The sequence below is a fragment of the Esox lucius genome, chromosome 4 (genome assembly GCF_011004845.1).
Source record: "Esox lucius isolate fEsoLuc1 chromosome 4, fEsoLuc1.pri, whole genome shotgun sequence".
In the NCBI taxonomy this organism is placed as follows: Eukaryota; Metazoa; Chordata; class Actinopteri; order Esociformes; family Esocidae; genus Esox; species Esox lucius.
The window spans coordinates 17,109,794-17,136,880 of NC_047572.1; the positions used below are offsets into that span (position 1 = coordinate 17,109,794).

The following is a 27,087-nucleotide window of genomic DNA, read 5'->3' on the forward strand; positions in this document are numbered from 1 at the left end:
TGCAAGTGTTTGTGCCTGGGGACAAGGGTCAGTCTGAATTCTGATGTATCCTTTTGGTGGAATGCCCCTGCTAATTACTGTTGTGTCCTGTTGAATCTTAAGATAACCTAAGTCCTTGGACTGTGTTTTAGGATTACCTGGCCTGATGTCTCCTAGTTGTCCCTGCTCAAATTCCACCTGGCTGTGTTGCAGATCTAAACAGTGATGACGGGCCACCTGGACACCCCTCTTTGTCCACCTGTTTGTGCTGCTGATCTGGATTCTGCCTAAAGACTCAGCCCACCTGTATTTACTGACCCGCCAGTTATTGGAACATGCAAAAATATTGAACCAAAAAGGTGATGTATTCTTATGAATTTCCCCCAGAACAGCTGAAGAGGAGCCCTCAAACTCTGTCTACACTCTAAGTTTCTTCTTAGGTCCCGTTCCCACTAGTGCCAATGCAAAAAGTGTTCTATAAAATACATTTGATGAATACCAGTGGGTGAGTGGAACAATTTATAACCCACCCAACATACGGTCTGTATTCCAGGAAATAAATCCTCCTGCTCTGATTTGTATTGAACACGGATACAACCTTACAGCATGAATATTTACAGATGACAAAGGAGAACCAATAGATTTACACACAGAAACGACAGCAATCAGTGTTCAATTGTAAATGAGTGCTAATTTCAAGCACACAACTTACTAGTAATAGATTGGGTGGACAGCCTGGCAGAATTTCTTAAGTCCAGCCTGACCCTCAACAACCAGTAAAATGTTTGATGTTCTAGTCCATTTTTTTAAATATATGAGAATCACATGAATGCCTGGACCTGTATAGCACACGTATTTTGGAGACATGATTTTTTTCTTAAAATCTAACATCACCAACATTGTCAGACTGTGGCAGAACAATTAAAACTCCCCAGTTTGAATCCTGCCTTGGTCTGATATAGAATGTATTAAACACTAGTACTTAGTGTGAAATGTGTTATTTACATTAGTGATGAAATAGAGATCTTACTGTTAACTCTATCGCCTGATTAGTACTACAGAATTATAAACTGAGCTGTTCAAACACTAAATGTTGATTACCTAACAGCTTTATAACAGTAATAACACGGGACGTTTCAGGTGAAGGCTGATATTCAATGTGAAGAACTGTATCCAGACATTCTGCATCACATCGTAAAACCCATACTCATACCATCAGTGCCATTGGATCTGTAGGGATCAGTCAGGACCCCGTTTAACAACCCATCCAAAAGTCAGCACAATGTTCAGGACACTTAGAGCAAGTCTGGTCTCCCAAATATGGACCTACCCTGATAACTTGAGAGATCAGCCAGCAATGGGAGACTTAGAACTTCAGAATGCCATGCTTACCATTCTCACAAGTACTCATGTAATCGCTACCTGCTCTGCTGGACATTATTGCTTGTCACACCCCCAACGGTGTATAGACCAGCTACAGGACGACCAACAGTTCGTGGGCACCGGTTCTTCACACTTATCCTGGTACATCTATCTCCTAGTGGTGAACATAAAAGTCAGTATTCAAGCAATTGAATCAACCAAGAATCAAGTTTAGGCTATATCAGTATCTGAAGCAATGGAGTGAATTTAATAAATACATTATTTATTGTTTGCACTTGTTTACATTGATTAACTAACAAGATACACATTACTGGTAGCATTTGTTATTACTAACGATTAGGTATGAGACTAACTTAGCAAACATTAGGTTAATGTAATTTAGCAAAACATTTGCTAACTCAGCACACAGTAGCTATTAGGACTCTATACTGGGGACTAGCTGTATCTAACAGTTTGCCGTAACTTGTGTCCACGGTGTCATCATGTTAATTTAGTTTACATAAAACATCTAGATACCTAACATTCATATAATACGAAACTAATGATGTTCACTTAAAGCAAATGTAGCTAAAACTCATACCTGAATCAAATGGATGTGCAAGCCAGGATGTCCTGAATTGGAGCTCACACCCCGTCCAGTCGAGGCGGGTGGCAGCCTCTCTCAATTCTGAGAAGCTTTTCTGGGAGACATATTTATTTAATATAGACTTCAATGGCATTCCCTAAACCACTACTTTACCAGCCCATCAGTGCATGCCACGCTTAAAAATAGTGCGTCCTACCACCGCCTGGTGGCAAAACATACAAATCTCCAAACTTATTTGCTGATGATCACTGCTGCGGTAGAAGTGTAGCATAAGTCACGTGTAAAAAGACAGCGAATTGAGATGCGGGTCTGAGTTGTTACTGATGAATTGTCCGTATATTTACATATTTGTCTACACATTCACTGATTTGTCTACGCATTTACAGATTATTTTACACCTTTACAAGTCTAATAACGCGCACACGGATTGAGATACGGTTACACAACTCTCCACACACATTTGTAAATAGTTTTGAGACAATAATGCCCCCATACGCTATCCAGTAGAATATTTGGTGTCCCAGAAACTGTAACAGCACAAACGACTGAGCCTATTTGAGTCAGTCTAGAGCAGGTTGGGCGGCTGGCACAAACTAAACGTGTAACGCACAAACGAAGCACAAACAAACGAGACTATTTCGGGAGAATCTGAAGTATGTCGGGGGACTGAGTGATCTCAGAATGACCAGTGAAATATTGTTTAATGTCTAAAAAAATATAGCATCACAAACGAAAATTTGAACAGGACGAACAAGCCCAAAGGACCATAAACGATTGAGCCTATTTTAGTCCGTTTGGACTTAGGTGGCTGAACAAACCGGCACAAACAAATGACACTATTTTGACCAATTTTGGAGGGTGTTGGGGTGCTGGTGCCTAATGTCTAATATTTAAAACACCCAAGCAGCCCAAACGAAACTTGTAACGGCACAACCCAGCACAAACGAAGCACAAACTTGTAACGGCACAACCCAGCACAAACGAAGCACAAACAAACAATACTTTTATGGGTGTATTTGGGGGGCTGAGTGAACTCGAGTTATCTATAAAATATTTTTTAGGACCAATATCTAAATATTTGAGAGAGGCTGTATAAAGATGGTCCCCCATCCATCACAAAACTATGGCAAAATAGGCTTAATCGTTCATGCTGGTTTGTGCAGTAAAAATGTTTGTTTGTGCTGCTATCATTTTTTTGATATTAAATAATATTTCATAGGTCAAATTCACTCAAAATAGGCTCTATCATATGTGCTCCTTTTGTGCCGATAAAGGTTTGTTTTTGCGACTGCTTTCTTACCGATAGTAACAAAGCTATAGTGGAAAGAGAGTAAGCCAGTGCGCTATCCAGTAGGAATGTAGCTATGTACCTAAAACCGTAGCAGCACAAACAAACCTTTTTGTTGTGGGGCTGATGACACCTACAATTAAATGTCTAATATATAAAACGCTGCATCAGCACAAACGAAACTTTTAACAGCACAAACCAGCACAAACAAAGGAGACTATTTTGGTTGAATTTGGAGCATATTGGGGGTCTGAGTGAGGTAATCGACAATTATTAAATGTATAATATTAAAAACACAGATGAAGAACAAACGAGCATTTTAACAGCACAAACGAAGCACAATATAGTTCAGAATTAACTATAGAATATTATTTAATAGTCCATCCTCTCTCAAGGAGTGTGGTTCATGGTCCTCAGTCGGAAAAGGGTGGCTTGCCCACTTCAGGTTGGTGGAGAGTGCCTGCCTCAAGTGGAGGAGTTTAAGTATCTAGGGGTCTTGTTCACGAGTGAGGGAAGGATGGAACGGGAGATTGACAGACCGATCGGTGCAGCTTCTGCAGTTATGCAGTCGATGTATCGGTCTGTCGTGGTGAAGAAAGAGCTGAGCCGCAAGTCGAAGATCTCGATTTACCAGTCAATCTACGTTCCTACTCTCACCTATGGTAATGAGCTTTGGGTCATGACCGAAAGGACAAGATCCCGGATACAGGCGGCCGAAATGAGCTTTCTCCGCAGGGTGGCTGGGTGATCCCTTAGAGATAGGGTGAGAAGCTCGGTCACCCGGGAGGAGCTCAGAGTAGAGCCGCTGCTCCTCCACATCGAGAGGGGTCAGCTGAGGTGGCTTGGGCATCTTTTTCGGATGCCTCCGGAACGCCTTCCTGGGAAGGTGTTCCGGTCCCGTCCCACCGGGGCCTGGGAACGCCTCGGTGTCCCCCCGGAAGAGCTAGAGGAAGTGTCTGGGGAGAGGGAAGTCTGGGCATCCCTGCTTATACTGTTGCCCCCGCGACCCGGCCCCGGATAAGCGGAAGAAGATGGATGGATGGATATTATTTAATATCTATAAAATGATAGCAGCACAAACGAAAATGCTAACGGCACAAACGAAGCACAACGATTGAGCCTATTTTCCCGAAGTTTTGCTTTGATTCATGTAGGTTCCAGATGGTGGTGAAGTCTGCGGAGCGCGTCATCGGCTGCCATATTCCCCCGTGCAAGGCATCTACCATACACGCTGCCTTGGGAAAGCACGGAACATCATCAAAGACTACAGCCACCCAGGCTATGGTCTATTCAAACCGCTGCTGCCGTCTGGTTGACTCTACCGGAGCATCACATTTGCAGACTCACAGTATTTTTCCTGAGGCCATAAGGCTGCTCAACTAGAAACAATGATCTATGATCCTACTGATCACACAATAAAATTCCAAATGCTCTGATGTCTTTCTATGTACATTTAATGTACATTAGAATATTATTTTCTATGTACCATTCATAGGCATATTACACATTATATTTATAATTTTCAATACTTCTACCCATTTTGTTCATATTTCCCATCCTACTCTCTTTAAAATTGCTGCTGGTTTACATTTTTATGTATATTATTGCTATATTTTTTTTATTTATATATGGCACACACGTAGATGTGTGCCATGTCACAGGAACGTAACTGTTCAGAACGACGCTGTGTTATTCAGTGCATTTGATAAATAAACTCTGAACTTGATATTACACACACACACACACACACACACATTATATACATGTTTAATGAGTGGAACACTCGTTTTTTTCAATTAATACTAACGCATTGTCTCGGTCAGCAATTTTCTGCCATTTTCTGTTCTTTTGATTTTGCTATTATATAGCTTTTTTTCTTGAATATATTCTCATATCCTGCATGTGCATTAATTAATATATCTAACTCCACTGGGGAGAAGTACGGGGTCCAAGACCTTTTTCTCCTCTTGCCATGATGAATCACGTTATCTGCATTCCATTGATGAGGGCTTTTTATCTCCTCGTGTTAACTTACTCAGAGTTGACTGAACTAGTATTACCACCTGTTCTGAAACCGTCAACTCTGAGTTTGACAGAGTCAGTCAATATTTGTATAAATATTTACTCTTTGTACACATATATATTTAAAAGTAACAACAATTTAATAACTGATCATTGAGGCTTAAACATGAATCCTGTTAGGTTTCATGTTTATTTGAAAACAAACGTTATTGAGAGTGAAAATGAATAGCTCCTGCCAATGCAAAATACATGTCTGGTTTATTTAGTGCTAATTGTTCTACAGGCAACACTTGATGCTTGAAAGACAAGTTGTATAATTGCATAGCCGGCTACATTAAGTGTTCAAAACCCCTTAATGAAGAATAACATTTTGAGTACCGTGACGTCGCCCGGTATGGCGCAGCCGGGGCCCCACCCCGGAGCCAGGCCCGGGGTTGGGGCTCGAATGCGAGCGCCTGGTGGCCGGGCCTTCCCCCATGGGGCCCGGCCGGGCTCAGCCCGAACGGGTGACGTGGGGCCGCCCTCCCGTGGGCTCACCACCCACAGGAGGGACCATAAGGGGCCGGTGCAAAGAGGATCGGGCGGCAGTCGAAGGCAGGGGCCTAGACAACCCGATCTCTGGACACAGAAACTGGCTCTAGGGACGTGGAATGTCACCTCGCTGGCGGGGAAGGAGCCTGAGTTAGTGCGTGAGGTTGAGAGGTTCCGATTAGAGGTAGTCGGGATCACCTCTACGCACGGCTTGGGCTCTGGAACCACACTCCTTGAGAGAGGATGGACTCTTCACCACTCTGGAGTTGCCCATGGTGAGAGGCGGCGGGCTGGTGTGGGTTTGCTCATAGCTCCCCAGCTCTGCCGCCATGTGTTGGAGTTTACCCCGGTGAACGAGAGGGTCGTTTCCCTGCGCCTACGGGTCGGGGATAGGTCTCTCACTGTTGTTTGTGCCTACGGGCCGAACCGCAGTGCAGAGTACCCGACCTTCTTGGAGTCTCTGGGAGGGGTGCTGGAAAGTGCTCCGACTGGGGACTCTATTGTTCTACTGGGGGACTTCAACGCCCACGTGGGCAACGACAGTGACACCTGGAGGGGCGTGATTGGGAGGAACGGCCCCCCTGATCTGAACCCGAGTGGTGTTCAGTTATTGGACTTCTGTGCTAGTCACAGTTTGTCCATAACGAACACCATGTTCAAGCATAAGGGTGTCCATCAGTGCACGTGGCACCAGGACACCCTAGGCCGCAGGTCGATGATCGACTTTGTTGTCGTCTCATCTGACCTGCGGCCGTATGTCTTGGACACTCGGGTGAAGAGAGGGGCGGAGCTGTCAACTGATCACCACCTGGTGGTGAGTTGGATCCGATGGTGGGGGAGGAAGCTGGACAGACTCGGCAGGCCCAAGCGTACTGTAAGGGTCTGCTGGGAACGTCTGGCCGAGTCTCCTGTCAGAGAGATCTTTAACTCCCACCTCCGGCAGAGCTTCGACTGGATCCCGAGGGAGGTTGGAGATATTGAGTCCGAGTGGACCATGTTCTCCACCGCCATTGTCGAAGCGGCCGCTCGGAGCTGTGGCCGTAAGGTCTCCGGTGCCTGTCGAGGCGGCAATCCCCGAACCCGGTGGTGGACACCGGAAGTAAGGGATGCCGTCAAGCTGAAGAAGGAGTCCTATCAGGCCTGGTTGGCTTGTGGGACTCCTGAGGCAGCTGACGGGTACCGACAGGCCAAGCGGGCTGCAGCCCGGGTGGTTGTGGAGGCAAAAACTCGGGCCTGGGAGGAGTTCGGTGAGGCCATGGAGAAGGACTATCGGCTGGCCTCGAAGAGATTCTGGCAAACCATCCGGCGCCTCAGGAGAGGGAAACAGTGCCCTACCAACGCTGTTTACAGTAGAGGTGGGCAGCTGTTGACCTCAACTGAGGATGTCGTCGGGCGGTGGAAGGAGTACTTCGAGGATCTCCTCAATCCCGCTGACATGTCTTCCATTGAGGAAGCAGAGGATGAGGGCTCAGTGGTGGACTCGTCCATCACCCGGGCTGAAGTCACAGAGGTGGTCAAGAAACTCCTCGGTGGCAAGGCACCGGGGGTGGATGAGATCCGCCCTGAGTACCTCAAGTCTCTGGATGTTGTGGGGCTGTCTTGGTTGACACGCCTGTGCAACATCGCGTGGCGGTCGGGGACAGTGCCTCTGGGATGGCAGACCGGGGTGGTGGTCCCTCTTTTTAAGAAGGGGGACCGGAGGGTGTGTTCCAACTATAGGGGGATCACACTTCTCAGCCTCCCCGGGAAAGTCTATGCCAGGGTTCTGGAGAGGAGAATACGGCCGATAGTAGAACCTCGGATTCAGGAGGAACAGTGTGGTTTTCGTCCGGGCCGTGGAACACTGGACCAGCTCTATACCCTCTACGGGGTGTTGGAGGGTTCATGGGAGTTTGCCCAACCAATCCACATGTGTTTTGTGGATTTGGAGAAGGCATTCGACTGTGTCCCTCGCGGCATCTTGTGGAGGGTGCTTGGGGAATATGGGGTCCTGGGTCCTTTGCTAAGGGCTGTCAGGTCCCTATACAACCGAAGCAGGAGCTTGGTCCGCATTGCCGGCAGTAAGTCAGACTTGTTCCCAGTGCATGTTGGACTCCGGCAGGGCTGCCCTTTGTCACCGGTTCTGTTTGTAATTTTTATGGACAGAATTTCTAGGCGCAGCCAGGGGCCGGAGGGTGTCAGGTTTGGGGACCACACGATTTCGTCTCTGCTCTTTGCAGATGATGTTGTCGTGTTGGCCCCTTCTAACCAGGACCTTCAGCATGCACTGGGACGGTTTGCAGCCGAGTGTGAAGCGGTGGGGATGAAAATCAGTACCTCCAAATCCGAGGCCATGGTCCTCAGTCGGAAAAGGGTGGCTTGCCCACTTCAGGTTGGTGGAGAGTGCCTGCCTCAAGTGGAGGAGTTTAAGTATCTAGGGGTCTTGTTCACGAGTGAGGGAAGGATGGAACGGGAGATTGACAGACGGATCGGTGCAGCTTCTGCAGTAATGCAGTCGATGTATCGGTCTGTCGTGGTGAAGAAAGAGCTGAGCCGCAAGGCGAAGCTCTCGATTTACCAGTCAATCTACGTTCCTACTCTCACCTATGGTCATGAGCTTTGGGTCATGACCGAAAGGACAAGATCCCGGATACAGGCGGCCGAAATGAGTTTTCTCCGCAGGGTGGCTGGGCGATCCCTTAGAGATAGGGTGAGAAGCTCGGTCACCCGGGAGGAGCTCAGAGTAGAGCCGTTGCTCCTCCACATCGAGAGGGGTCAGCTGAGGTGGCTTGGGCATCTTTTTCGGATGCCTCCGGAACGCCTTCCTGGGAAGGTGTTCCGGTCCCATCCCACCGGGAGGAGACCCCGGGGAAGACCTAGGACACGCTGGAGGGACTATGTCTCCCGGCTGGCCTGGGAACGCCTCGGTGTCCCCCCGGAAGAGCTAGAGGAAGTGTCTGGGGAGAGGGAAGTCTGGGCATCCCTGCTTAGACTGCTGCCCCCGCGACCCGGCCCCGGATAAGCGGTAGAAGATGGATGGATGGATGGATGGCTACATTATGAACGTTAGCTACCACATTGCTATTGGAGAGCAACTTGTTCATGTCAACACTTGGCTGGCTTTCATAACAGACATGATAAACTTTCATTAACAAATAATAAGGCTTTTTTTTTATTCTGGTTGTTTTAAAGTTATCATAGACCACCTTGTATTTAGATTTGGAGTTGTAGGACCGATGTAGTTTCTTTAAAAATAATTAAAATGTAATTTGCATAAAATCTGATTTCTGAAAAAAACACGTTTTGCACTGCATAGTTTGTCCTAAGGCTGCACAAAAGTATTTATTTACATTTTATTTTAACATATATATACATTTTCTATTTTGCAACAGCATACCATTCTTACCTTTACCACTGTAGATCAGCTTGTGAGCGTCCCAGAGCAAAACCAAAACCACTTCTGCATGTAGAAAATATTTGTTATTGTTTATAGATCCAACAGTAAATGTAAGGAATTTATTTGTAAGGGCACATACTGGTGATTTTACATTTTGACCAGCTATTCCTAGCACGCTTACAAGCCTAGTTGACATAATTCACACAGAAATTAATCACTTCAAACTCCTTGTATGAACAAGATGTGTGCCAGGAAAATGGCCTTGCCCCCCCCCCCAAAAAAAATAATATTTGGATACTCAAGTGGTCAACATGCAAAGGGTGACAACTTTTTGCTACGAAGATCAGTATAATATGTAGGCTAAACTGTCCTCTGAACAAGCAAACAAGTCGCCGCAATGAGTGCGCGTTCATGCGAAGGGGGGTGATTTCGGCACAACACCGGAACCGCTCGTTGATAGCCTATACACTCTAGCCTGTGAGACAATGGACTGGTACTCTGCTTCCGCCAAGCGGTGAGCCGAAGGATTCCTACCGAATAGCCAGCTTGCAGTTTACCATAGTCGTTGTTTGCTTTATGAATGCTAGTGTAGGAAAGGAGAGATGTGGTCCTTTTTCGCTCGGGATCCAGTCAAAGATTTTAATTATGACATTTTACCGGACACACAAGAAACGTCTGGAATATGGACTCTACATCGGGGAAAGCGAAAGGTACATGTCGCGAGTCACAATACTGTAAATATCCAGTAGATAGGACATGTTTAGCCTTGTTAGCAGGCTAACTACATTACCGAACTACATATGCTAGCTAACTGCTAACAACATGGAATTTGGGCAAGGCCTAACTGTGCTTTCATGATTTCGTTCGTATTGTGATAAAAAAAAATAGAAATCGCCAGCATTAGTATTTATTGTCACGTTGGGTGAATAGATAACGTTCTCAAAAGGGTATTGACTATTGACAAATTAGCTACCACATCACCGCTTGCTGCTACCAATAATACAGAGCTAGTCGTATTAGCTCGCTTGCTAGGTTTGGTTTACAGGGCCACGTATTCTCGCCACGTCAAACTCTGCTAGCAAAAATACACATTTACAGCTAGCTACAGGTACTAACAAAATAGAATAGAGGTTACCTAGTTAATTTGGACAAATGTGCTAATAATATCTTCTCTACCTATAGTGTGCTAAAAACCTGCCTACATAATCACATCCTAAGAAAATACTTAGGAGAAAGTGGAGTCGCTGTCATGTAGCGAAAATATAGGGAAAGTAGCTACTGTAGCTATAATCGTTTATTCAGGTTTTGACAGGTACAATAATGACCAGCAGCTTACGCTTGCTCACTCCTGCCATCAGACGTTCCTCTGCATAGCTAGTTGATTCATTTGTTAAATATTTTCAATGTATGCTTATTCAACTGATGAACATGTCATGATGATATTTTAGATAAAAGTCAGTGTTGTGTGGCTGTTTTTATAGATTTAACAACAGTACATCCTAAGTGTTCTCTCATCTGGTTTGACAAGCATTTTTCTGACCATGTGAAATGTGATGGCCTGCTCCCTACAGATCTTGCTGTATCTATGGGTTTTTCCTCTAGGTTCGAAATACTCTGTAAACCGTGGATTAAAACTAATAAAATGTTAACCTTGATTTTACCAGGCTAGTGAACATTTTATTTATACTAATGGCCTGACACGTGTGAAAAAGGCCTGTAGGGAATGGCATTTGGTATGAAATAAAGAGACACATGGCAACAGTGCAGTACTAACAAAGTGACAATTAATACTAAGCATGTTGTGAGACCACTAAATTACAGATAAAAAAAAAAAAACTATAACTCAGACAACAGATCCTGGCGGGCGCATGACAACAGCATACATGATTAAAAAAATATAGCCAAACAGCAGGACACAGACATGTTTGTGGTAGACAGTGGCAACAACCGGACATTGTGGCAGAACTGCAATGAACAGGCAGTTGTATCTGAATCAGGATGTGATGAAACGATTGGGTAAAGGATGAACAATTAAAGGTAGAGAACCAACTATTTAACCTTGGCCTGTAGCTTGGAGATGTGGTAAGGACAATATGCTGTCCATCCAAACTCCCAAGTACTTGTATGATGAGACTTGCTTCATCTCCTCATCGGGGAAGAGGTGCTGTTCTTTCTACCTAACAGCCTGACCTTTAGAGATGTTCAGTACCAGGTTAAGCGAAGAGAAAGCACTTGTAGAGCCCTTAACAGAAGTGCTCTGTTAAGTGCTCGGACCGATTGACTGAGTATAACGCAATGTTACATTTGCATACAAGTGGATGGGAAAGCTGTTACTTATGTAAATAGAAAAAAGTGTAGGGCCTAAAATCAAGCCTTGGTACTCCTTTGGTGACAGGTAAGGCCTGGGACAGCAGATGTTCTGGCTTTTCACTTTGGACTCTTAAAGCCTAGTTGGCAAACCAGACCAAGGACAGCTGAAACACACCAAAACCCGTTATCTGAAAAGAAGCATGGAATGGTCTACCATGTCTTGAGATTTTGCAAGGTCAATAAAAATTGCTGCACAACATTGCCACGGTAAAGGGCAGTGGTAACATAATTTAAGACATTTAGTGTTGCGGTGACACAACCAAAATCAGAATTGAAACCAAACGTGCATGCCAGAAAGGATACTTTAACATCAAGAAAATATGTCAGTTGGTTATTAACTGCACCTTTGAGATGCAGGGCAAGATAGAAATGGGCTTATAACATTTAGGGTCAGCTTGATCTTCCACTTTAAATAAAGGACACACTTACTTGCGTCTAAGCATTGGGTATTTATGCACAGTGAATTGGTGTTGTGCCCTTCACTGAATAGGCTAGGTGCTTCAACCCTTCATAGCTTTAAATCACATGCAACATGACTTCTACTCCTTGAAGGAAAGAAAAAAACCAAAACGTATGCTCTTTAAGTGCCAAAGGACCTTTCAAGATTTACTTTTATTACACCTCACTCCTTATATAAACAATACCAGCTGATATCTGATCAGTCTATCCACTGAATCCGTCAGACCTACTGTGCATTCGGGAAAGTGTTCAGACCACTTCACTTTTTCCACATTTTGTTACGTTACAGCCTTATTTTAAAATGGATTAGATCGATTTCTGTCCCTCATCAGTCTACACACATCACCCCATAATGACCAAGTAAACATATTTGTTTACAAATTTATAACCCACCCTGAAATTATCACATTTATATAAATATTCAGACTCTTTGCTATGACACTCAATTGAGCTTTGTTTCCATTCATCCTTGAGATGTTTCTACAACTTGATTGGTAAATTCAAATGCAAATGATTTAGAAAGGCAAGCAACTGTCTATATAAAGTCTCATAGTTGACAGTGTATGTCAGAGCGAAAACCTAGCCATGAGGTCGAAGGAATAGTCCATAGAGCTGAGACAGGATTGTGTCGGGTCAAGATCTGGGGAAGGATGCAAAAAAAAATCTGCAGCATTGAATGTCCTCAAAACCAGAATGGCCTTTTCATTAAATGGAAGATGTTTGGAACCACCAACACTCAGGGAGGTGACCAAGCTCCAGAGTTCCTGCCTGGAGATAAGACCACTTTCCTGAAAGACAACACCAATCAGGCCTTTACAGTAAGGTTGCCAGGTGGAATTCACTCCAGCGGCAGGGACTGGGAGACTAGTCCGAACAGAGGGAAGGGAGAAAGGTGCAAAGTACTGACTGATCCTTGGTGAAAACCTGATCCAGAGCACTCCAGGCTTGAGACGGGGGCAAAGGTTCACTGTCCAACAGGACAGCATTCCTGAGCACACAGCCAAGACTACAGCGAAGTTGCTTCGGGATGAGTCTGTGAATGTCCTTGAGTTGCCCAGTCAGAACACAGACATGAGTGTGATTGAACACCTCTGGAGAGACCTGAAAATGTTTGGTCATTGTGTTATTGAGTGCAGATTAAAAATAAATGAATGTAATCAATAGAAAAAAAGGCTGTAACATAAAATATGGATGTCAAGGGGCGTGGATACTTCCCAAATTAATTGTATCTACACTGAACAAAATTATAAACACAACACTTTTGCCCCCATTTATCATGAGCTGAACTCAAAGATCTAAGACTGTATGTACACAAAATGCCTATTTCTCTCAAATATAGTTAACATATCTGTCTAAATCTGTGTTAGTGAGCACTTCTCCTTTGCAGAGATAATCCATCCACCTCACAGGTGTGGTATATCAAGATGCTGATTAGACAGCATGATTATTGCACAGGTGTGCCTTAGGCTGGCCACAATAAAAGGCCACTCTAAAATGTGCAGTTCCATCACACAGCACAATACCACAGATGTTGCAAGTTTTGAGGGAGCGTGCAATTGGCATACTGACTGCAGGAATGTCCACCAGAGCTGTTGCCTGTGATGTTCATTTCTCTACCATAAGCTGTATCCAAAGGCGTTTCAGAGAATTTGGCCGTACATCCAACCGGCCTCACAACCGCAGACCACGTGTAACCACACCAGCCCAGGATCTCCACATCCAGCATCTTCACCTCCAAAATCGTATGAGACCAGCCACCCAGACAGCTGCTGCAATAATCGCTTTGCATAACCAAAGAATTTCTCAGAAACTGGGAAGTCCATCTGCATGCTCGTTGTCCTAATCTGGGTCGTGACCTGACTGCAGTTTGTCATCGTTACCGACTTGAGTGGGCAAATGCTCACATTTGATGGTGTCTGACACTTGGGAGAGGTGTTCTCTTCACAGATGAATCCCGGTTTTCACTGTACAGGGCAGATGGCAGACAGCGTGTATGGTGTTGTGTGGATGAGCGGTTTGCTGATGTCAACGTTGTGGATCGAGTGGCCCATGGTGGCGGTGGGGTTATGGTATGGGCAGGCGTTTGTTATGGACAATGACCACAGGTGCATTTTATTGATGGCATTTTGAATGCACAGATATACCGTGACAAGATCCTGAGGCCCATTGTTGTGCCATTAATCCACGACCATCACCTCATGTTGCAGCTTGATAATGCACGGCCCCATGTTGCAAGGATCTGTACACAATTTCTGGAAGCTGAAAACCTCAGTTCTTGCATGGCCAGCATACTCACCCGACATGTCACCCATTGAGTATGTTTGGGATGCTCTGGATCGGCATATACGACAGCATGTTCCAGGTCCTGCCAAATCCAGCAGCTTCGCACAGCCATTGAAGAGGAGTGGACCAACATTCCACAGGCCACAATCAACAGCCTGATCAACTCTATGCGAAGGAGATGTGTTGCACTGCATGAGGCAAATGGTGGTCACACCAGATACTGACTGGTTTTCAGACCCCCCCACCCCCCCCCCCCCCCCAATACAGTGAAACTGCACATTTTAGAGTGGACTTTTATTGTGGACAGCCTAAGGCACACCTGTGCAATAATCATGCTGTCTAATCAGCATCTTGATATGACACACCTGTGAGGTGGATGGATTATCTCGGCAAAGGAGAAGTGCTCACTAACACAGATTTAGACAGATTTGTGAACAATATTTGAGAGAAATAGGCATTTTGTGTACATACAGTCTCAGATTTTGAGTTCAGCTCATGATAAATGGGGGCAAAAACAAGTGTTGCGTTTATAATTTTGTTCAGTGTATGTATTTTGCTGTATTTAGTTTTTATTTGATTTTTGTCAGTCTTTTTGTATATTTTTGGTTTGTATTAATATTATTTTTTACATTATGTGGTTTTGTGTGTTAAATCATCTTGCAGGCAAGGTTTTCATTGAACATTCATTAACTGAAATTGTTGTAGCCTGTTAACTTTCATTATTATGTTTTTCTTTAAAACACAACATCAGTTACCTAGATTAACAGTATTTTGTTCAGTAACAACCAACCCTTATTCCACGGAACAGTGCCAGTCCTGTGATTTAGACATCTCTTCACACCCGAGATGGTGTGACTTCATCTTTCTCAAGTTCAGTAACATATCTCTGTCCTGTAAATAATTCTCATGCCGATGATGAAACCTCATTCAGTCACATGAATGTTTTCCTCTGTGTCCAACTCCAGACGGGTGGGGAGCCCGTTTCGGTGTTTGTTTATGAGATGTCAGCTGGGACAGAGGAGCAGACCCAGCTTGCCAAAGCTGCGTTTAAACGCATGAAGACCCTCCGACATCCCAACATCCTGGCCTATGTAGATGGTTTGGAGGTGTGTAAATGTTTGTGTGTGTTTCACCAGAAATGCAGCTAGCATGACATGCTTACTTCAGGATTCAGTATAACACGTGTTCTTTTGTGACTTCAGTCTGTATTTTTTCTCTTCACTATTATTCATGCAGAGTGTGGTGAGTATTACAAGTCTGGATCAGTTAGGTCAATGTCTACTTAGAGAGAAACAGTACCTAGCTGTATTGCTTTAGTTGGTGAACTGCTTAGAAAAGACTCAATGCTCCTTTCTACCAATTACCAAGACTTAATTAATATAGTGTTTATCTGGTGCCTTGCAGACAGAGAAGAGCCTCTACCTGGTCACAGAGCAGGTCACTCCCTTGGCAACTCACCTCAAGGCCCAGTCAGAAAGGGGGGGATCTGGGGAGCTGGAGGTGTCCTGGGGCCTCCATCAGATTGTGGTTAGTAGACTGAAGGGGAGATGGGCGCTCTGATTCCTGATGCTTCTGTAAGTTGTGTGCTGCCTGCGCTTTATCAAATCTATTTTTTTTTTCTCGACGGCCTTTCTCTGTTAATCACTCAGCCTGTTGTTTACAAAACCATCTGTGCTGAGAGGCTTAGTCAAACCATCAGCTGCTACAGAATCAGTGCCTTGGGCTCATTCCAATGTTAAACTTTAAACAACATTAAACACATACATTTTATACTGTATTTAAATAGGTCAAAGGTAGGAACAGCAGTACTTTCTTGCCATAGATGATTGTGGACTAAATAGTGAGAACTACTTAAGTAGTCATATATTTGTACCCTTTGACAGGAAGAAAATGGCTGATTTGGCCATTGGTGAGCAGTGTCTGCAGGGTACCATGCTGTACAGTCAGCCACTATGTTAGTGTGTACTCATGTTTATAGTAGTTTGTGCTCGTTCAGAGGGCATGGTAAGTTCTCAAGAAACACAGAATTTTAGGGTTCAAAGGTCAAAACGATTTAGGACTACTGTAGTGAAAGGGTAATCATCGACACGTTTCATGACAGTTTATATAGCAATGTGAGTGACACTGATGATATATTCTTTTGTGATCATTCAGTATATTGTGTTTCACCATACAACATTATCATATAATAAACTAAGATTTATTATATGACAGATTATTTTTTCTCGTTGTCCCAATCCCTCCTGCTTATCTGGCAACGTCTGATGTCAATTGCTTTCTGCAACTTTAAGAGGACTGAAAAGATGGGAAAGCATTATAATAATACTTTGATGTCACAAATTTAAAAACAATGTTTTGCCATCAAAACAATTATTGGGCCTATTTAGAGAAAATTTAAAACTGAAATACCTGCTGACTTACTTTTATTCTGGCCCTTTAGAAAGCTCTTAGTTTCCTGGTTAATGACGGCCATCTCCTCCACAACAACCTGGGTATCTGGGCTGTGTTTGTGGACCGAGCCGGAGAATGGAAGCTTGGTGGTCTGGATCACATGACACCAGAGAATGGGGATGCCTCCACGTTACTACCCTCCGCCAAAGACGTTCACCCTGACATGGACAAATACGAGCCCCCAGAATCCCCAAACAGTGGGGAAAAATGGTGAGGTAGAGACAATGGGAGTAGAAATGAGAAAGTGAGACCAATATCATGGCAAATTGTGTCCCAAAAAATATTTCAGTACCACGCTTCGTGCATTCTGAAGATAGATAAGTATCTTATCTTATTCGGTGTCTTTGTCCTTCAGGGCTGGGGATGTGTGGCGGCTGGGCTGTCTGATATGGGAAGTGTTCAACGGTCCACTGCCCAGAGCCTCCTCTCTCCGCTCCCTTGGGAAGGTACCTTACTCCCACACCCTTGACTTTCTATGGTCTTCCCATATTATCAATGCATCTTAAGTTATGTTCTCCTGTCAAAAAGATTAAAGGTAATTCATTAACTGGAAGTGATATAAAACAATCTTCTTCTTTTTTTTGTCCCATAGATCCCTAAATCATTGGTGCCACACTACTGTGAGCTGGTGGGAGCCAACGCCAGAGCTCGCCCCAACCCAGCCCGCTTCCTCCAGAACTGTAAAGCTCCCGGCGGATTCCTTAGCAACAGCTTCGTGGAGAGCAACCTTTTCCTAGAGGAGATACAGGTACACAATTGAAATTACACCGCTTCCGTTTAAATGTTGAGTGAGCAATTCAATGTTTTATTTTGTTACAAATCCAATGTATCGATCTGTACATGATTCAGATCAAAGACCCAGCGGAAAAGCAGCAGTTCTTTCAGGACCTAAGTGAGAACCTGGACTCGTTTCCAGAAGACTTCTGTAAACACAAGGTTCTGCCACAGCTGCTTACTGCTTTTGAGTTTGGCAATGCCGGCGCTGTCGTCCTCACACCTCTGTTTAAGGTACGTGTGCCGTGGAGACAGTGAGGAGGGATTCGGCTACAGGATCATCAAACTGCCATTTAATTGTGTCTTTGTATCTTGTACAAGTTGGATATGATTTTTAATTACAAGCGGTTTGGATTAAAGACATTTCTTTAGGGGGAATACACATTGGTAATAATTATTCCTCCATTTCTTGTCTTTGTCTCTGTCAGGTGGGGAAGTTCTTGTGTGCGGAGGAGTACCAGCAAAAGATCATCCCTGTCATTGTTAAGATGTTCTCCTCTACAGACCGGGCCATGAGAATAAGACTGCTGCAACAGGTAGACTGCAGTTACACAGGGTAGTAGAGAGATCACAGCCTTTACTTTGGAGGAAGAGTTTGCTGAAGAACCTTAATTGTATTCCACTTCTCAATGTCTCTTTGTCAGATGGAGCATTTTATTCAGTATCTGAACGAGGCAGCGGTCAACTCCCAGATCTTCCCTCATGTCGTTCACGGTTTCACAGACACAAACCCAGCCATAAGAGAACAAACTGTTAAGGTAACACGTATCACCTAACACCTACTGCCAGGACCACAACACGTATCACCTAACACCTACTGCCAGGACCACAACACGTATCACCTAACACCTACTGCCAGGACCACAACCCGTATCACCTAACACCTACTGTCAGGACCACAACACGTATCACCTAACACCTACTGTCAGGACCACAACACGTATCACCTAACACCTACTGTCAGGACCACAACACGTATCACCTAACACCTACTGTCAGGACCACAACACGTATCACCTAACACCTACTGTCAGGACCACAACACGTATCACCTAACACCTACTGCCAGGACCACAACACGTATCACCTAACACCTACTGCCAGGACCACAACACGTATCACCTAACACCTACTGCCAGGACCACAACACGTATCACCTAACACCTACTGCCAGGACCACAACACGTATCACCTAACACCTACTGCCAGGACCACAACACATTTTTCCAGACACCACCCACTGTAACTAACCCAGTCTCATGACCACGTCAACCACTCGCATCCATATTGCGTCTTAACCCACCATTTACTTCCACATGTATACAAACTAATGGTTGATTGGTGTCTGACCCTCTCCCAGTCCATGCTGCTGCTGGCCCCTAAACTGAATGAGAGTAATCTGAATCAGGAGTTGATGAGGCACTTCGCACGGCTCCAGGCTAGAGATGAGCAGGGACCAATCCGCTGCAATACCACCGTGTGCCTGGGAAAGATCGCCCCCTACCTCAACGCTGGGGTAAAGCTGTTACCTCCTCTGCCTCTATGTCTCTTCTGTCCATCTCCCTACCTCTTTTCAACTCGTCCCCCTGTCCTCCACAGACGAGACAGCGAGTGTTGATCTCAGCCTTCTCGCGGGCCACTAAGGACCCATTCCCGGCCTCTCGGGCTGCGGGGGTTCTGGGCTTTGCAGCCACGCACAACTACTACAGTGTGATGGAGAGCGCGGCACGGGTACTACCAACGCTCAGCACGCTTACCGTGGACCCTGATAAGAGCGTTAGAGATCAGGTGAGCAGCTCGACAATAAAATAGAGCAGGACGGGGAAGACCTGTGTAAATGCATCCAGTAGGATTAATCTTTAATGAAACGTTTCGCTACTTTCATGTTTTGTTTGGCAGAATTGTAGTTTGCATGTATTCACCTTGCCCTGTTTCATGTGCAACTGCATGTGACAATCTGACGACATTCTGTCCATGACGTGTCATCTCCCTCCCTCCCTCCCTCAGGCGTTTAAAGCCATTAAAAGCTTCCTGACAAAGCTTGAAACTGTGTCTGAAGATCCATCCAAGCTGGTTGAAATAGGTCTGTAGTTCACACACATTCAGAGATGTCAATATCTATCAAAGGCATGATTCACTAACAACCTCGATTCCCCCTTCTGGTTCCTTAGAAAAGGATGTGATGTCATCGGCCCAACCAGCGGGGGCAGCAGCCAGTTGGGCAGGCTGGGCGGTGACTGGCGTGTCCTCGCTCACATCCAAACTGATCCGGACTGGCCCGGCCGCAGAAGGCGTTGGCCCGGCTGAGAACAGACCTTCTGGTGCTGGTGCTGGTACTGGTTCTTTTGGCGCTGGGAGTCAGGTGACCCAAGGAGTTCCCGTGGGTGAGCAACTAAAGACCGCTAAACTAAGGGCTAGAGAACAAGTTCCCTTTTAAGGTGTTTGGCTGTTGTATACGTTGGAGAGGCATCCCTCGTGGAAACACTTAGAGCTGGCAAAAGCTGATGGTGTCCACAGTTTCCTTCTGCCTTTCACCTCGCTATTCACTGTATCCCTCCATCTCTCCTTCCCCCAGGCTCTGAGGTTAAACCACCACCAGCCTCTATGGCACTACCTGTCGCTTCGGGTCTTGCTATCCAATCAGATCGGCCTGAGGTGACAGATGAGCCAGTCGGAGAGCGGTGGGATGACGAGGACTGGGGGAGTTTGGAGGTAATTGACCTAGACAACATTTGGGATGGTTTTGGATAGCATGGAAGTATACACAGTACCAGTCAAAAATGTGGTCACCCTTTGGCATTCAAAAAAAGTAAACATATATATTATATAATATTTTTTAAAAGTGTTATGTCAGATAAGTTACTCAACTTCCAAACACACAGGACCCAGCGAAGGTACAAGCAGCAGACCCAGATGACTGGAACTCCTCTGATTGGTCAGGAATGTCATCAGTCAAAAAGAAAGCCAGTATAAGAGGAGTAAGTATATGGTTGTCCCTTGACATGGGGCTTATTCAGTCTAAACGTTTAAACAAATGTTATGGACATTACCATCTCAAAGAGATATTCCATGGTATCTCCCCAATACAACAACAGTGTAATAAAACTGTGCCCTAAGCTTTGTCGCCCCACCGTCTTGGAAAATGTAGAAGAGCCCTGTAAGTCCTGTGGATGAAAACAGTTTCTTCTGAGAGGTTTTAGGAAAACAGTAAGAATTGAGGGAGTGTATATGGAGGCCACATACGGCCAATGATGGCACTGTACAACATTGGAGGGGAGAAGGTCATCTAGTGAACACAAGCTGTTGGTCCTTTTCACGGTTGGGCTATTGCAACAGACGACCAAAAGACTTTGAAACAAGTTTGAAACAAGAAGCTCAACACCAATTTAGGAGTGGAAGAACATAGCCTGGTCTAGCAAATCCAGGTTCAGTTTAAACAGCCTACGGACTTCCCAGACAACCCAATACATCATCGTTAGGATGAGCTGGAACAGGCTTCACAGCATTAATGTGACTATAGCAGCTGTGTCCCTCCATTGTGTCAGTATGGACCAATATCTCTGTGGCATCCTTCTAACACCTTGTGGAACCCATCCCCCGATTTATTCAGGCTGTTCTGGAGGCAAAGTAGTCGTGTAGATTGTTTTATTCTGAATATTTAAAACTGAATACGTCTATATTGTAAAACTATTTGGGTGCTGACACTTCAGGAGTGACTCATTTATTTCTGTCTTTCCTTGTCTTTAGATGGGTCTAGCATCCTCTGAAGCAGTGAAAAAGCAGAGCTCTGACTGGAGCGGCTCGGGCTGGGATGCCGATGACAGCTGGTCCAATGAAAAGGAGGCTGATAGTCAAGGTCAGAGTTCACCAGGAGAGGAAGGTTGGGGAAACGACTGGGATGAGGAAGGAACGACCGTTCCGGCCACTAAGCGAACTGCTCTGCCGGAGGGGGTGCGGTTAGCCAGCGAGTATGACTGGGACAGCAAGGGACCCACGCAGACCGACTTCCTCGTGAATGTGTCTCAGAGAGCCACTGTCACCCCGTCTGCTGTGGTGAGAACATCAGCGCTGGTGTGTGGGGGGGTGAAGTAAAGATGTTTTAGGGAAATTACGCTTTAACATAATGTGCCTGTTTTGGTGGATATTAGACCGGTGATGGCTGGAGTGCAGAGCCTGCTGGAGACTGGGGTGCTGAGGAGAGCTGGGAGTCTGTAGATGGAGGTCAAGGTGAGTCTTTATTCAGCTTTATTTACAGCTGTAGCTAGAGTTTCTCACTCAACAAGTCCCTTGTCCCGATGTTATTTGTTATATGCCTAGTTTTAAACAATAACTGCTGTCTGTTCCTCTTTAAGCAGGCCTTAGCAAGGCAGAGTTGGCCAAGAAGAAACGTGAGGAGAGGAGGAAGGAACTGGAGGCAAAGCGGGCAGAGCGCAAGGCAGCTAAGGGTCCTCTCAAACTGGGTGCTCGGAAACTGGACTGAGGAAAGGAGGAGGAAGGAAGACAGGAAGCAAAGCAGACAGCTGAATACAGACTATTTCCTGATTGCTGCCCGGCAGGTGGACCTGTGGAAGGTTTGGCGTTCCATTATGGGAGGTTTAACATTCCATAATCAGAAGATGAACGAAGAGACACAAGCTGTTCCTTGGCTGAGGCAGGAATCTTAGTGCCAGAGGCTGAGACACATTTCATCCATGTTATGATCGCTGTTATTAGGCATCACATTACAGCTTTTTATATAAATGCGATATTTCCCTTGTAAAGTGTACATAGGATTTGTCTGAAAATGACAGTGACAAACTATCTTTTTTTTTTTTATTAAAGAAAGGTATAACGGTATATAAATTATGGTAGTATTTCATGAAGTGTGTATATGCTGATTGTTTTTCAGAAATATCATCAAATGGGTTATGAATGTTTTAGATGAGCTGTCACGCTGCACAAACGACACTGATAAAGTCTGCATGCATTGGTCTGTGCGACTGACTTACCAAACGGTATACGGGAGCCCCATTTTCCTTTGAACTGTAACACCCAGTCCCAGAACTGTTTGGCCTGTCCACACCTGCATGGAAATGCAGCACAGAACAGTTCTGGGATCAGGCTAGTAACACTAGTCTGGATTAACCGTACTTCCCTGAACACCGACCAAACGCCTCCCATTCAGAGCCAATGGGTCATTAGTGGTGGTAGTATGTTGAGTATGTATGGCGGGTCGATCTTTACTGTAGACTCCCACCTGTCCGGATATCTACATATAATTAATCAGAAGTGTGAGAGAATGGTAAAGGGAAGGTTAACTTATGTTCTTTATTTGTGCCTTTATTTGATGACAGAACTTTTTTTTTTATTGGTTTAAGGAACTTTGCTCTGTCATGGTGGTTAGCGGTGGCATCGGAGAGGAGCAAACCATTGAACACTTGGGATCTTGTGGACTATTCCAGAATAAAACCATGACAATGAATTTGTTGTTTGGGTGCTACTGTGAAAGCATGTACACTGTTTTACAAATATAGAACAACTTTTTACTTTCATGACGTGTGAACTTTCAAATCCATTGGATACAGCTTGTATAATCTATGGAACGATTTGCTGGACTACAAACAGGTGTTTGATTTATTCACCAAGACCAGTTTAAATGGATCAGAACCTAAATTCAGAGACCAAACAATGTTTATTTAAAACTGTGCATACCAATAAATTAGAATTTGTTAATTAGTAATACAGTTCAGTCTTCAATGATAAATAGCATTGATTTAAACAAAACCATGTGCAAACGGAAGCTTTAATGGATCAACATACTTATTAAAATGTTGATATTTTCGATTTAACATAAGATTCAAAATTCATTCATATTAATTTCTCTTTTTTAACATACCACAAGCACCAAAAAATGTGTGCAGACTCTAAACAGGAAATGGTCTATGTGCCAAAGAGACACATGACTTCATAACAGAATCAAATCATACTGTGAATAACTCTCCTTAGATGTAATCATAACATCCAAAAAGTCTACATATCACTGATTCAATTGTTTCTAAATAACTAACATGTTGCTTTGCAGTCTAACTTAATCTAGAAGCATGTATGGCTATGGCACATACAGAGTCCCTTGTGCTTCCAATTAATATCCAAAGTGTAAAAGATTATGGAATATATTAATGGAAATGAAACAACCTTAAAGAAAGGTCATTAGAACTGTAATAGTGTGAAGGGTTAATCTCTATTACATGAAGTCACTAATATTCTTCTTTATTCTTCTTTTTGCTTCCACCTCCAAAGATGGCCGCTGCAACACCCGCGACAGCAAGGACCCCAAAGCCCACCATTGCGGCCATACCCACTGTTTCCACAGCCTGCCGAACCTGTGCACAAAAGGCAAACATTAACCTCAACAATGCTGACCGAGGCAGTGTACTAGGTTTTGACGTTTATTTTGAATTTAGTGATAGTTTCAGAAAATATGCTTCAAACATGTAAGTAAATGTAAGCGGCAAGTTACTCTTGACCAACGTTCATAGGCTGTGATTTAAGATGCTCATTAGCTTACAAGATTATTCTACAGCCCAGTTTACCTATGATTAGGCACCAGTCCAGTGTACCTACCTGTCGAGACTCCGCCTTCCCATACCTCAGCTCTGTGGCAAAGTGCTCACAGTTCCCATTAAACACGGAGAAGGGCAGCTCTCTGTCCACATATGCCTGAGCATCCTTCAGTATCTGGTGGATGGGTCGCACCTATAACAATCATATAGCATATGCCCTTTTGCATGATTTTAATCAAATACATACAATACATCCCATTTAGCAAACACTTATCCTAAGCAAACAGTAGCGCGTGCGTACATTCTAATACAGATGGCCCCTGCAGGAGTCCAACCCCCAAGCTTGCAGTTATTGTGCTCTATTAACCAAGCAGGAGTCCAGTAATTCGCATACACTATTATCTAACCCACACATGATCACACAGGGTGTCCCGGATGGGCATGGTCTAAAATAACCTGACGTAGCCTGAACTAGATGCTACACATACTGGTCTTCAAGCGAACCAACCCAGTTAAGGTCAAAAAGGAGTTACAGTAGAGTACCGCCTACTAATGTACAAAAGCAAGAGATGTAGAACTGGAACATCCACATAGGGTCTAAGGAAATATACTATGTGAGGCATAGAAGGTGCCTTTACTCACTGGTCTACTGACCTGGTACTTCTTATCCAGCAGGTTGTTGACAGACCACTGATCATGACCCACAACATCCCATATCTCCTCCTTCTTCACCTTTGCCTTGTCGCAGAACACAGACATCATGTGGTTGGGCCCAGCATCAGGGACCTCTGCTGTGGAGTACGTGGGCGAAGGGTTATACACACAACGTCTGTATTTGTAAGTCACATAACATCAAATAGTACTGGTACCCTTTCATATTTTTACATTTAAACTGGTCATGTGCACTGACTGCCACCACAGCTTCCTGTATTTGTTGTTCAGTCTCTCAAATTGCTGTGGTGGAATCGTGGCCCACTCTTCCACATAGAACTGTATTGAAATGTGTAGGTTTTTGAGTACAAACTGCTCGTTTCAGGTCCGTGCCACAACATCAGCAGTAAGGTTTAGTTCTTGATATACACCCGGCCATTCCAAAACATTAAATGTATCGCCTTTCAGCCATTCTTATCCACACTGTTTTTGGATAATTTTCTTTCTTTCTAAGTGGACTTCAGATTCTGCACACAGAGGCAGTGCCTGTTGGATATATCAAACACTGCCATCCACAGAAGACTTGAGCAGTAGAACTAGAGGCTTTAAAATAGGATATACAAGTAACAGAAAGACAAAAAGTCCTCAAAGCAAACAACAACTGAAGATGACAGAGCATCACCAGGGAAGAGACCCAGCATCTGGTGGGGTCAATGGCTCACAGATTGTAGACATTGTCGCACACAATATATACGCAGCCAGACACAAGACAAGTGATTCATTTGGAAATGATATTATTGTTTCCCAATACTTTCCATGCCCTGAAATATGGAGATTATATAGGGGTATTATACTTCCTAAATGGTAAAAACAATACACACATAAATACCCTCAAGTAAAAGCAGAGCATTTTCTACTTTAATGTCATAATATTTTATTTCAAATCAAAGCTTTTCAAGTATAAAGCCAAAAAAGGCTAAAATCTTCACTGTCTCAATGCAGAGGTTCAATGGAACAAGCCTTTGTTTATGTCAGATAGAACCTTGACAAAAGTAAAATATAAAACATCTCCTACACTACATTTTCAAAATCTACTAAAGTTTATTTTCTCTTCACCAATAGGAGGAATTTGATTTAATTGTACTATTTAAAAGTGGAACATGAATTGCATCAAGTCAAACATGTATCCCAAAGTTAAATGGTTTAATGATCCCCTCGCTACTCTACGGAAATCAGTTGCTATGGGTTGGTTTGAGATTCATGGTCAAATGCAAAGGCCAGGACTGCACACGGAAGATTAATGAATGTGTAGGGACAATAATGTTTTCACAGGGGGACATTAGGTGGTTTAAAATTTATAAAAACATTCAGAGACAGAAATAAGAAAAAATACAGAAACAAATCGTTTTTTCCCCACACTATACTGCTTGAACACTGTGTAGGCTACTCTATTTAATTTGGGTGCATTGCAACTTCTGATAGATTTGATAACACTCAGGATCGATACTCACTGGCGGGGGCCAGGTGAACGACAAAGCCTTCACCAACATACAATGCCCAGTGCTGGTAGTTCCCTCTGAATATCTCAATCAGATCCCCTGGCTCTGGCTTCTCATCATACTGCAAAGGGAAACATGCCAGAACAATTAAAGATATCAATGTGTGTATTGACCCCATGCAGTCAGTGCTGTTAGATACACTGATGTTGAAGTATGCAACTGCCAAACATGTAATTCTGAAAAATGAATGTCAAACTAAAACTAACAATCAATCTTTAAATATATGCCACACAAGCAGGTAGACCACTCATAGTCATACACAACACAACATTAGAATTGCAATTCACTTACCAAGGTTGGAGCCATGGTTACTCAGGAGGACCCTAAAAAACTATGGGTTGTTTAGTGTTTATACATATATAATGGCAAAATTATAGCAAATAAATTAGACAATAATTTGACTGAACGTTGTATATAGAATACATGAATTAGCTATCTAACTATGATTTGAGCTAACTATATTTTGATACAATTGGTATGTTTCTGAGCAAGCTCGCTGGCTATGTATTAACTTCCCTTGGTAGACCGCACTCGGCGGAGACAGGGTTTGCGTCATTACAGTACTGTCGAGCATATTCGTTTTTTGTTAATAGGTTAAAAATGTGTAATATAATCTCAGAAATAGTTTAATTCCAGGCACTAGTTGAATTATATTCAAATTCGTACACCTTACAGTAAGGTTGGTCTCGTGGCCTCGATGTTGCTCGCTTTCACCTCGAAAACACAAATAGGACTAATAACTCAAATGTCAACCATCAGCTGACTCAAAAGAAAGCAAAACAAAACGGAGCAGCGTCCGTACGTACTGACGTAGCATCCTAGTACGTTATAGT

At 44.1% G+C, this 27,087-nt stretch overlaps 2 protein-coding genes across 10 annotated transcripts; one reads left to right on the forward strand and one right to left on the reverse strand.

The window, feature by feature from the left end:
• The first annotated feature begins 9,632 nt into the window (after window positions 1-9,632).
• On the forward strand, window positions 9,633-22,963 carry scyl1 (SCY1-like, kinase-like 1). Of its 2 annotated transcripts, none has more exons than XM_010898347.4 (18): window positions 9,633-9,875; window positions 15,243-15,383; window positions 15,682-15,804; window positions 16,718-16,938; window positions 17,084-17,174; window positions 17,321-17,476; window positions 17,578-17,736; window positions 17,931-18,038; window positions 18,147-18,260; window positions 18,863-19,018; window positions 19,102-19,290; window positions 19,510-19,585; window positions 19,674-19,886; window positions 20,078-20,214; window positions 20,385-20,480; window positions 21,250-21,555; window positions 21,651-21,729; window positions 21,855-22,963. In XM_010898347.4, exons 1-18 carry the CDS (start codon window positions 9,768-9,770, stop codon window positions 21,980-21,982), a joined length of 2,601 nt encoding a protein of 866 aa, XP_010896649.1. In that variant the 5' UTR covers window positions 9,633-9,767; the 3' UTR covers window positions 21,983-22,963. The 2 variants fall into 2 exon arrangements, with proteins under 2 accessions (XP_010896649.1, XP_019901382.1); XM_020045823.2 differs by having other exon boundaries at window positions 21,858-22,963.
• Window positions 22,964-23,154: 191 nt separating this feature from the next.
• Window positions 23,155-27,033, reverse strand: LOC105026712 (retinoic acid receptor responder protein 3-like). 8 transcript variants are annotated; one of them, XM_020045631.2, is made up of 6 exons: window positions 26,928-27,033; window positions 26,546-26,577; window positions 26,207-26,315; window positions 24,687-24,832; window positions 24,106-24,237; window positions 23,155-23,864 (listed from the first exon to the last, which is right to left on the reverse strand). In XM_020045631.2, the coding sequence occupies exons 2-6, from the start codon at window positions 26,558-26,560 to the stop codon at window positions 23,739-23,741; spliced, it is 528 nt and encodes a 175-aa protein (XP_019901190.2). In that variant the 5' UTR covers window positions 26,561-26,577; window positions 26,928-27,033; the 3' UTR covers window positions 23,155-23,738.
• Between the last annotated feature and the right edge of the window lie 54 nt (window positions 27,034-27,087).